This window comes from Mustela lutreola, chromosome 2 (genome assembly GCF_030435805.1).
Source record: "Mustela lutreola isolate mMusLut2 chromosome 2, mMusLut2.pri, whole genome shotgun sequence".
Taxonomy (NCBI): Eukaryota; Metazoa; Chordata; class Mammalia; order Carnivora; family Mustelidae; genus Mustela; species Mustela lutreola.
The window spans coordinates 111,459,153-111,471,562 of NC_081291.1; the positions used below are offsets into that span (position 1 = coordinate 111,459,153).

At 39.3% G+C, this 12,410-nt stretch overlaps 1 protein-coding gene across 2 annotated transcripts in view; it reads right to left on the bottom strand.

Moving 5' to 3' along the window:
- CCDC50 (coiled-coil domain containing 50) overlaps window positions 1-12,410 on the bottom strand; it is a 78,658-nt gene that overhangs the window by 28,921 nt on the left and 37,327 nt on the right. For both annotated transcript variants that reach the window (XM_059163137.1, XM_059163136.1), the window contains exons 2-4: window positions 10,586-10,648; window positions 8,924-9,050; window positions 4,033-4,123 (exon numbers count right to left, since the gene is read on the bottom strand). In XM_059163137.1, coding sequence (XP_059019120.1) covers window positions 4,033-4,123; window positions 8,924-9,050; window positions 10,586-10,648 — 281 coding nt within the window. The remainder of the gene's footprint in view (window positions 1-4,032; window positions 4,124-8,923; window positions 9,051-10,585; window positions 10,649-12,410) is intronic.

Below are 12,410 nucleotides of genomic sequence, written 5' to 3' on the forward strand. Positions count from 1 at the left end.
GAGAGAGAGAGAGAGAGAGAAGCAGGCTCTCTGCTAAGCAGAGAGCCCGATGCAGGACTCGATCCCAGAACCCTGAGATCATGACCTGAGCCAAAGGCAGTGGCTTAACCCACTGAGCCACCCAGGCACCCTGTATAATCTTATTTTTAAAGTACCAAAACATAGGGCTTTTTTTTTTAAGTAGCTAAAATGTACTACTATTTGAGCTATGCTCTAAATATTAGCAGCTTACATAAATACTCTTTTAGAACATGAAATTCTATGTTACGAAAAAGTACCATGGTTCACACTAGATTAATTTTTAATGTACATTGGTTACTTAGTCTGTCTCTGAACAGTTCATATTATAAATGGTTTCAAACTGTTGGAGTAGTGCCACAGACTTTTCATAACATGGTCATGCTAATGTTTACTTAAGCAAACAAACAAAAAAAAAAAGTTTTGCCCTAAAATATTGCACATTAACATATATTTGGACCTAAGTTCAAAAGACACATATGTATATCTATAGATACACACACACAAACACACACATATGCTTAAGAGTTTTATTTAAAAATAACTTCAATCAACCAAACACACATTCTTTAGCTTTATGAAATGACAAATGCTTATGTTGTAACCAAAGAGAATGATCCCAATGGAATTAGCTCACTTTTTCTTAGTTACAAACTCATGCGGTCCAGTATTCCCGAAGGCTACAACCCTGCTTCAACAGGGGCCTAAGGAGAAATGCAACTACTATAGTGACACTATGTAAAAAAGTTTAAAAAAGAAAAAAGAAGAAAGGGGGAAAGGAAAGAAGGGAGGGAGGGAGGAAGGACAAGAGCAAAAAAGAAAGAGAAGGGGGAAAGTAGGGGAGAAGCAGGAGAGGGAGGCTACAATACTGGTAAGAATACTAAAGATTTTTTTTTTCCTTTCTTTCATTCCTTCTTTTTTTTTTTTTTTTTTTTTTTTTTTAAATTTTGTACATCTGTCTTCCTGCATGGAAATGCTATTTTCCTTACATCTGTGCTCTGTTAAAAAGCACAATAAAATTATACCAAAACAAAGCCAGATATGGTAATTCACCCACATGGAGTTGTGTAACTTCTCATGTACAATGCTGTTCAGGAAAAATCCTCTGCCCCAAGAGGAAAGAGGCCTTGGATTCTACATCTGGTTGTTTGGGGGGTTATAAACTACGGAAGAGAGTTGAACCCAAAAATCTGAAAATGAGATCTGGATGAAAATCAGAGAGGAATTTTCCACAGCCCTGCTTACATTTAGTAAGAGCTTACTAGCTAAGCAGACTCCACAAGGAAATAGAAGAGCACAGACAGAGAAAAAATTCAAAAAGAATTAGGACAGTTCATGAGTAACAGGCAATGTTTTTTTAAGAGTTGGGCAGAAACCTTCCACTATTATCCCATCTCAGTCTCAGTCTCCTCTGCGAGGCACAGGGACGAAAATAAACAAATATGCACTATCATAGATCCTTCAATGACAAGCTTTACTACTGCACATTTTATTCATTTAATATTAATAACATGCCAGTCAGCTGACAGTCCTATTTTTTGATAAGAGAAAATCTCGGCATGGTAGGCATCTTCTAATCTACGGCATCAGCTGGAAAATCAAAGAAGCTGAATGGAGTATTTAAGGCTAGTCTTAAGAAATCTCCCAACTGGATTTCTCCTTTAATCTCTCCACTGCACTGGGGAATGGGGGCATCAGAGCAGGTAAAACGGCACTGGACGGCAACCTAGCTGGGAGATCTATTAAGGCAAAGATGCTTGAAGATTGTTCAGATCATACCAGACTGGAATACACTTAAGCCTGTTTACTCTCCCCCTTTCTAATTTAACACACATCTCTTTTTATAAGAGAAATTTTTGTTATAAAGGGCCAAGTGGTGTGGAAACGACTGGCAAGAAAGTAAAAAAGAAAGAGAAATTATTAACTTACTATGTCCCAGAGGCCTTACATACACGATCTCACTTAAACCTCACAACAGCCCTCCAGAGTGTGTACCATTATCACGGCTTTTCCAATTTGAAACCTGAGGTTCCACATCGTGAAGTGAGATTCTGAAAGTCACGGCTAAAAGTTAAAGAGCTAAGATTCAGACCCAAAGCACTCTAACTCCAAAGTTTACTTGTTTTCTGTTGTGTCACAGGATATCTGTGTCAGAAGTGGTCAGTCAGGGAACCTGAACTATACAGACCTTTCTCTGGCATCTTACTACAGCTGGGGACAACTCATTGATTTCTTCAAGTCTGTTTCTTCATCTGAAAAAGAGTTAATTACTAAACTGCTTACTTTATCTAGTATTACCACAGGACTATTTATTGTGATTGCTGTTTAGATTCTACATGCCTAAATAAAATGTTTTGGTTTCTCTTTCTTTCCTATTTTTCCTGAATGGGTGGGGGGTGTGGGGGGGTGGACCACAGGACACCAGTAGCATTTATAAGAAGCCAACTCCATTACTCTTATTTTTCAAATAGAAGTTTTCCTGTTTAGAAAATATAATCACTTCTTTCAGTTCCCAGTTTCATCCCCAAAGCAAAGTCTTGACTATAGAGAAGTAACACATCCTGTAATAAGAAAGAGTTCCTGTGTTGATAACAGGAAGGATAAAAAGCAATCCTTAAATCTTACTTGCAGTTCTGATTATTGTAAAATCATGGTTTGTTTCTTAAAGAAACAGCTAAATACACACATACCAGGTGTCTCATGCTCACCTGGCACAGAACAAGGGGTCTTACAGGAACAAAGATGGCTCTGTGGGAGCAGCAGTATATGCAGTGTGGTTTACTGGTGGCCCTCATCCCACCTATTTAACAGGGTGATCACATGTGCTGGTACCCAGGACAGGCCCCGTTTATGTAATTATTAATAGTGCCCCCTTTTAGCCCAGAGAAGTAGTTGAGTATACATATAATAAATCATATGGCCATTCTACTCTTAAAATTATAAATCATTTTCTTCCTTAACATAATCTTAATCTGTGGCCAAGAACAGCACAAGGCAGACACAGAATCAATACACACTGAAAAGGAATTGTCTGTAAGAAATGCTAAAAGTCCAACACAAAGTCAAGTAACCATTAACTGCAAATTTAAGACTTCTTACCAACAAAACGCTATTGCTACTTTTAGTCATTTTTCAGCTGGAAAACAATACAATTTAAAAATACCTACAGACTCAAAAGGATGGGTTGGTTGTTTGAGGCAGCACTCATAGGAGGGTGAAGCCACGAATGACGTAGAGTGACAGTAACAGTGGCTCCCAGATTCTCACAATGACACCCCTGACTCATGTTCAGCCTGCACTCGGATCTGCTTTCTCTCTTTCTCTTTCTCTCTCTCTCTCTCAAGACTATAAGAATAGCCCATAGATATAGAGCCTGTACTGGGTCGAATAATGTCCCCACAAATTCATTCTTACCAAGAACCTCAGAATAGGACCTTATTCAGGAAAATGGTCTTCACAGATGTAATTAGTTAAGAGAAGATCATACTAGACTAGGGCAGGTCCTCAATCCAATGACTGGTCCCCTTATAAGAAAACAAGAGGACACAAAGATACAAGGAAGGCTATGTGACAATAGAGGCAGAGACTAAAAGGATGCAGCGACATGTCAAGGAATGCCAGTGATGGTCAGGAGCCACCAGAAACTAGGAAGAGGCAAAGACGTATCTTTCCCAGAAGGTAGCAGGGCCCCACCAAAACCCTGATTTCAGATTTCTGGCCTCAAGAACTGTGAGAGAAAATATTCCTGCTGCCTCAAGCCATCAAGTTTTTGGTAATTTGTTAAAGCAGTCCTAGGAAACGAATCCATACCTTAGGTTGAATTATCATCATTTTTTAAAATTTCACTGGGTTATCAAGGGGTAATAAACAGTGGTCTATGGAAGGGAATACGTGGACTATGCACCCCAAAGACGAGAGCTCTGCTGCCCATCCAGCAACCCTACCTTGGGCCTGTGAATACTGAAAGCAGCCCTTCCTCTGCACTGGGGTGGAGGGGCATTATCTAAGTTGTACCTCATCCTTCTTCTCCTGAATGCGTCGTCTCTCTGCCTCGATAGCCAGCTTCTCCTGGATTTCCTGAGCAATTTCACAGTCTTGCTGTTCACTAAAAAACAAAGGTGAAAACAGTATGAATAAAGAAACTAAGGCATGATTTTTTCCTAAAAATAACATAATTTATTAATACTCACTTTGAGCCCATGCACACTTTTTATTTTACTTAAACCTCACGAGAGTGATGAAAGAGGTTGATATCACCACATTTTACAGACAAAAAAGGCGGGGCCCAGAATAGTGAAACCATTTCTCTAAGATCAGAGAAAATAAGTGGCAGAATAAGAATCCAATGCTCAGACACTACAATGGAAAGTCCCATGCTTTTTCTACATTCCTAAATCACCTCACCATACTGGGGCCACCCAACAGAGAAGCAGGTTTTCTCAAGAACATGTAAAGGAGACAAAGACTGAGATTAATGTCCACAAATATCCAAATACAGATATGGAACACATAGAAAAAACTTGGGAGATAGCTCACTAAATGTCACTGTAATCACCTGGGGTACTGGTATGACTTTAAAATTATTTCTATAAATTTTTAAATTAGATGTATTTTTCAGTTTCACTAATACTTAAAATTCCTACCCTGCTTCAGTTCCCAATAGACACCTCTTTGGCTGATGCCAGTTTCCTTAATACTCAGGCCCCTAAGAAAATAAAATGTAATACCATGGCCAGCACGGATTTTGTTTGGGTATTCATGCATTCAACAAAGATTTAAATAACACCTGCTATGGTCCAGGGCCTATGCTCAACACTGCGGATACAAACATGAGGAAATCTTTACTCTGCACTCAGAGAGTCACAATACTTTTTGGTGAAAGAAACAAGAGAATGACTTTGGTGGGAGAAACAGATCCTTTAAAACAGCACCTATAAACTAGCAGTTCAAACACAAAATAAGGCTTTAATCTCTCAGAGGTGGGTACAAGTGTACATGTCATCTGGCTTTAGGTTTCAAGAAAAGTAAATGGACAGCTCAAAACTCCTGAATGTGATGGCTCTGGACACCAACCTTTATACAAAAGTGTTGTGAGGAATAAAGACCAGAAACATGCATAGAGTTTACTATTTAAAAAGATGCTGGAATAAACTTACATTTGTGACTCATGGGTACAGTTTTTTTCCTAAACAAATATATCCTTTCATTGTCCCCTGCCAAGTAAACTTAAAATATTTGGTAGGGGAGCCTTGGTGGCTTAGTTGGTTAAGTGTCTGACTCCTGATCTCAACTCAGGTCTTGATCTCAGGGTCCTGAGTTCAAGCCCTGCGTTGGAGTCCATGCTGGGTATGGAGTCTACTTTAAAAAAAAAAAAAAAAAAACCACACTCAGTGAGTCTCAGCCTTGGTGGTATACTCTGTGTTTAACAAATAGCATTTTCTAATTCAAAAGTGTTACAGAGGGCAATAATCCTGCTGCCATTGAGGAATTAAAATCCATATACTCTCTTCTGACGAAACTGAGAGGATAAAAATTATTCTGACTATTCTATATGGAAATGGGTCACTTTCAACATGCCTGGAAATAGCTGTAGGAGGAAGATGTATGCACAGATGCAGGTTTGTACACATGTGGTGTGCACATACAAGACAGAAACAGAGGGAAGAGAAACATATCTTCTCATGGCAATTTATCAGCTATAAAAGTATTTGGACTTAATGACTTCATCTTATAGGTCTAATATTTTAGGATTCTTAACCACTCAAATCAAAGAACTGAAAAGAAATAAAAACCTACTCAGAACAATTTTTATTTATATATCGTCTTTTCATTTACTCACTTCTAATAATTAAGGATCATATATAAAATCATGGTCTTAGTTTTCAAAGATTTCTCTACTAGGATCTCCCAAACTCATGTAAAATCTGTACAGAAGTTAGCAACTATTAATTATATGCAGATGATAACAGATGGGAAGAAAGCAGAAGCTCAGCAAAGAAGACAAGGCCAAATCAAATGTTAAAGGTACCAAGTGACACAGATGTACCTCCTAATATGGACAACAGCCAAAATATGGAAAGAGCCCAGATGTCCACTGTCAGAAGAATGGATAAAGAAGATGTGGTGTACACATAACACACTCACACACACACACACACACACACACAGGCACAGGAAGACTACTCAGTAATTAAAAAGAATGAAATCTTGCCATTTGCAATGACTTGGATGGAACTAGAAGGTATTATGCTAAGCTAAATAAGTCAATCAGAGAAAGACAAATACCACAGGAAATCACTCATATGTCGAACTTAAGAAACAAAACAGATGAATATAGGGGAAGAGAAGAAAAAATAAGACAAAAACAAAAAGGAAGGCAAACCATAAGGGACTTTTAACTATATGAAACAAATTGAAGGTTGCTAGAGGGGAGCTGGTTGGGGGGAATGAGGTAACTAGGTGATGGACATTAAGGAAGGCACCTGATGTGATGAGCCCTGGGTGTTATATATAATTGATGATTCACTAAATTCTGCCGCTGAAACTAATACACTATATGTTAACTAAAGTGAATTTAAATAATTTTTAAAAAATAACTTAAAAATATATAAAGAAGTGAGGCTTAAGCTGAGCCTAGTAACTTCAAATCCTACTTCCATAAAGGACCAGATCCAGCCAATTATACAGAATCCCAAGAAGAAAAATCAAGTGGGAAAGGAGTAGTCAACAACCGCCAAACCTGACATTGGACAGGGACCCCAGGATGCAGATGGAGTGAGATGTTCCAATTCATTAATATTTACAGCATTTCATCCATCCACTGATGTGCAATGTCAAAATTACCAGGGTGTGAAAATCAGAAAAACGTCCTTTCTAACTTACTTATTTCAGTTAGAAATACCTCCAAAATGCCGAAGTCCCAGGCAGAGGCTCTCCTCTAATTTAAGACCTATAATCCATCACTGTCTGAATCCTCATTTATATTTAGTGTTTTATCTTGATAATCTCTGAATAATCTCTTTATACTCACTATTATTACCCTAACTTAGGATCTTAAACCTCTGCATCAGCCTCAGAACTGCCCTTTAGAGTAAAGCACTGTGAATCCTGTAAAGGGCAATAACTGAGAACTCTAGAATATTATTCTAGCTCTGGGTCTGATCTTCCCTCTGGTTGTCACCCTGAACCTCCACACATCTCAAGTCTCTTTTTTTTTTTTTTTAAAGAATTATTTATTTTAGAGAGTGAGTGAGAGAGCAGGGGGGATGGGCAGAGGAAGAGATAGTCCCAGACTCTGCCCTAAGCACAGAGCTCAATGCAGGGCTCAATCTCCTGCCCCTAGGATCAGGGCTTTAGCTGAAATCAAGAGTTGGTCGCTTAACTGACAGAGCCACCCAAGCGCCTGTCAAATCTAATTCCATTGCCTCAAATCAAGCCCTGTCATCTCTTCATTTGACCACTGCTTAACAGTTGCCTCCACAATTCTTCACCAACCTAGCAGCACCCAGAGAAGGCCCCAAAATAAAAACCCCAACAGGTTATCTGTTGTTTATAATATAAAATCTAAATTCCTAAAAATATAACTTAAGTAACCTTTTGATCCAACTTTTGACTACTTTTCTGGCCTCATCCCCTACCCAGGCTCTTACTCACACTTTGCAGTCCAGCAGGACTGAACATCGTGTAGCTACCATGAGATTCCAAGTTCTTTGACCTCCTGTCTTCCTTTTTACTTCCTCTGGCTAGAATCATTTTCCCCAGCTATAACTACATACTTCTAATTAACCATCAAGGTTCAGATTAATTGTATCATCTGCAATTGGGATGGTTTTCCCAGTCTCTCCCCTCTTCAAAGGCATGAAATGTATTCTCCAATTCCCTGGGGCTTGTGCAGATTATCTGTAGATTTATAATACTCAGAGTTTTATTCTGAGGCCCTTAAGGGCAGTGTCTACATTTTATTCCTATCTGTGGTCTTCAGTGCCTTTCATGGTGACAGGTATAGCAAGAGTCAATAAGAGTGTTTATTTCGAAAATAAGTAAGCTAATAAAATGATGACTAAAATTCTTTCTACGAGTATTAGAACAAAACAATAAACCCTTCCTCAAAATGGCAAAAATGATGGGTTTTCCTGTTTCTTTGAACATGAACTACAGTAAATTAAAGGTCCCTTCACTTCTTCCTTAACCTTTCCTCCTCAAAACAAAACCATGCAGTAAAACCCACCATTTGCGATTTAGGGTTAGGGGCCACTGACAAGAAATGCACTCTGTGAGCTTGTGCTGGAAGAGATTCTAGATGTGATCTTTACATTTATCTAACTCTTAAAGGAGGAGACTGAGAAAGAACTTTTGTTAGATGCAGAAGTTATAAAAAGAACTAAGGGTATAATTCAGAGCTTTCCAGAAGATTCTCCCTCTCTCTGAAAAGGACGAGGTTTAAGGAAAATAAGAGCAGCAAACATCACAAGAAAAGAGTAAAAGAATCCAAATAATTCCTGAAGTTCTTCGATAGCCAGTATTTCACTGGACTCCCCCAAACAACCTGGGACAGAGATGATGTTCAGATTATGTTCAGATTATGTTTAGGGACAGAGATTATGTTCCATATGCTATAGGGAAGGGATATACACTCAGAGAGGTGGGCCAAATGCCTCGAAGTCATACAGTTACAAGTGTTAAGAGTTCATACCAGAAGTCACATGTCCCAAAACCAAGAAAGAGTTCCAACAATGAACAAATATTTTCAAATCAAAGAAAACTATGAGATAGCCACTACAGGATTTATAATCTAATAGTGAAAGGCATAAGAGGGATAGACCCAGTCTTCTTCCCTGAGCTGGTTGCTAACTCCACAGAGAAAACCACTCCCAGCATGACTCCCTCCCATCCCCCAAATCCTCACAGGTCTTTGTAGCGCTTCTGGAGCTGAGCCTGAGCTTTCAGATCTTCCTCCTGAAGCTGCTTAGCCACCTGGAGATCATGTTGGACCAAGCGGTTCCGCTGAATGTTCGATGCCAAATGATGCTCGACTGGACAGAAAGATTGAAGAGAGGAATGACAATGTCATTTTTTTTTTTTTGGCTTATTAATACTATGCCTCAGAATAATTTAAGAAGAGCTTTTGCATTAAAAAGAGCTTCACAGGGCGCCTGGGTGGCTCAGACAGTTAAGTGGCTGCCTTCAGCTCAGGTCATGATCCCAGGGTCCTGGGATCAAGTCCCGAATCAGGCTCCCTGCTCAGGGGAGAGGCTGCTTCTCCTTCTGCTTGCTGCTCTGCCTATTTGTGCTCTCTATCTCTCTGCCCAATAAATAAATAAAATCTAAAAAAAAAAACTTCATTTAAAAAAAAAAAAAAAAGAGCTTCACATCCACAACTTCACTGTATGCTCTCAATAATGCTATATAACAGGGAAAGAAGAATTCCTCTTCTCATCTTTCCATTAAGTAAAGTGAAGACCACAAAGGTTAAGTAATTTGCCTTTGGTCAAATGGTGAAACAGTCGTAGTACCAGGACTTCCACACATACTCTAAGGCCAAGGCCAAGGCTCCTTCTGCTCCACCAGTTGATATTCTCTTTATAAACTACATTTTTCAATACTTAATTTTTATATTGACATGTAAATGATTCTCAAATTACATACTGTAGTATAACACAGATAACTTAGATCTAGCTTCTATAGATACATAATTTTTTTAATTTAATTTTATTTTTTGTGTGTGTTCCAAAATCCATTGTTTACGCAACTCACCCAATGCTCCAAGCAATACATGCCCTTTTTTTTTTTTTTTTTGAGATTATATTTGTTTATTTGACAGAGAGAGATCACAAGTAGGTAGAGAGGGAGGCAGAGAGAGTGGGGGAAGCAGGCTCTGTGCTCAGCAGAGAGCCCGATGCCAGGCTCGATCCCAGGACCCTGGGATCATGACCTGAGCCGAATGCAGAGGCTTAACCCACTGAGCCACCCAGGTGCCCCCCCTAATACATGCCCTCCTTAATACCCACCACCAGGCTCACCCAACCCCCTACTCCCCTCCCCTCCAAAACCCTCAGTCTGTTTCTCATAGTCCATAGTCTCTCATGGTTTGTCTCCCCCTCCAATTTCCCCCAACTCACTTCTCCTCTCCTTCTCCTAATTTCCTCTGTGTAATACCTTATGTTCCACAAGTAAGTGAAACCATAGGATAATTGACTCTCTCCGCTACATAAATATTAAGAAAAATTCACAATCTAGATATTGCCAGTGCCTGGAAAGATATTTAGGCCCCTATTCTAAGGGAAGGAACAGATGCCAGATAGTGTCTCTCTCCAGTAACATTAGGGTAAAAGAAAAGGTTCAAGTCCCTCTACTCCCACATAACCAACAGTCTTCTCCCTGGTAGCTGTCACGCTTCAAAATACCCAGAACTTCACTCTCCACCAGTGACATTTGCCTAGATAATTTCCTCAGGATGGAAAGGCAGTGCGGCCTGGTGACTCTGTTCTCTCCTGCCTCACCCTAAGAAACCTGCCTCAAGCTACCACTAAAAAAGCAGACAGAAGAACAGAATGAGGCCATTACTCACTTTCTTGTTCCTGCAGGCTGTGGGCCAGGGTGTGGTCCTCTAAGACAGCAAAGTCTCGGCACACTGCAGAGGATGAAGGAAGAAAAGCAAACAAGACGCATTGGTAATATTTTAATATATCTTAAAAAAAGAACCGTGTTTATTTCAAAAATTAATTCAAATATTTTAGGATGATCAAGTTTATATCATGCAATGCAAAAGAGTGACTAGTTAGTATCAAGTCTTCATTCACAAAAATCCACATAGTACCTGCTCAGTGCCAAGCACAGGGTGTCACAAAATAATGGTTAGCTCTGGTCCCTGGCCTAACTATACTAACCACAGAATCAGAACCCAGAGGTCCAGATATTCTAATCCACATCTATTAAGAGAGGGCAAGAACTGTTACCACAATACAGAGTCAAGAACGTTCTGAGTACTGCAGCTGAGAGAAAACTGAGTTCTCGCATGGTCAGAGAAGTTAAGAGCAATCTAGCCTTTGCAACAGTCATCTGGGGTTGAGGGGATCCTCTCCCAGAGACTGACATCCTGGTTCCCAAAGGAAAAAACATATCTGTATTAGTCCCTCGGGTAGAAACAGATCTCTAAGTCAAGGATAATCACATTCTTTAAAGGGTCCATACCCTCAGACATGAGTGAGAACTGGTTCCCTAGATCTCTCTAAATGTAGAGTTTCCTAGAATGGATCTGTACACCAAAAGAAAATGGGAACTTTAGGGGATACAGAAATCTACCCCTAATGTTGTCTTGATTTGGAGATCCAGGCGGGAGCATTCACTGGCCTATCTTTGTAGAAGCAAACAGGAAGAGATGGTCTGTCTCCAAGGTCCATTCTACCCCAAACTGCAATTCAAACTCCTGTTTCCTAACATAAGCATATACATAAAACAATACTTATGAAGGACTCTTATCATGAAATGTGCTAATTTATTTGTCTATTTGAAGGGCAGTAGTTTAGGTGATACCTTCTTACTCTATTCCAAACACACAACTCACATGAAAAAGGAAAATTCCTCACAGCCATAAACTACTACAATATGTAGGACTCAGAAAACTACCAGAGGAATACCAGAAGCTATAGATTTCTTTCTGCAGCTTTGGATTTGCCTATGAGGACAAAAAATAAAGTAATACGTCTTTGCCATTCTTAGCACTTACATATGCTGACATACACATTCACGTAGCTCTGTCCCTGAGAAATAATGCAATAAAAAAAGGAGGTAGGTCCTGGACATTAAGGTTACTCCAAAATGGTTTTATAAATCATTTCTATCTAAGAACCACTTAAGCTACATATGAGCTGCTTACCCCTTGTTCAAACGCAACTGCCAAACTATTAATTTCCAGTACAAAGTCCTGTTCTTTTACATCAGATATAGTCTCAGCAAATTCTAACTGTGGCCCAGATCCTAGTCTGTGTTTCACAGAATGAAAGTGCTTTCAAAATGAGCTAGTAAACCCTTTCAATTAATAGGTGAGGAAAATGAAGGTCAGAGGGAACAAAGGACTTATTAAGGCTATATGCAATTTGTTGGTGACAAGGCGAGAAGTCAGTGGCTGTGCCAGCAAGAGCTCTTTCCTTTCCTGACACTATGACAGCCCTCCTGGACTTCAGACAAACCCGGAGATATTCAACACTGACTAATAAACGCAGTCCCTAAAATGCTTAGCTAATTAATATTAATTGATTAACTGCCCAAAACATGCATGATTTAGTTCACAGAAAACAAATATTCAGAATCAGCCAAATGAATGTAATCAAATCCTGTGCAAAAGAATGCTATTTTAATATGCTGCCTTATTATCTGAAGTGCTTTTATCATAC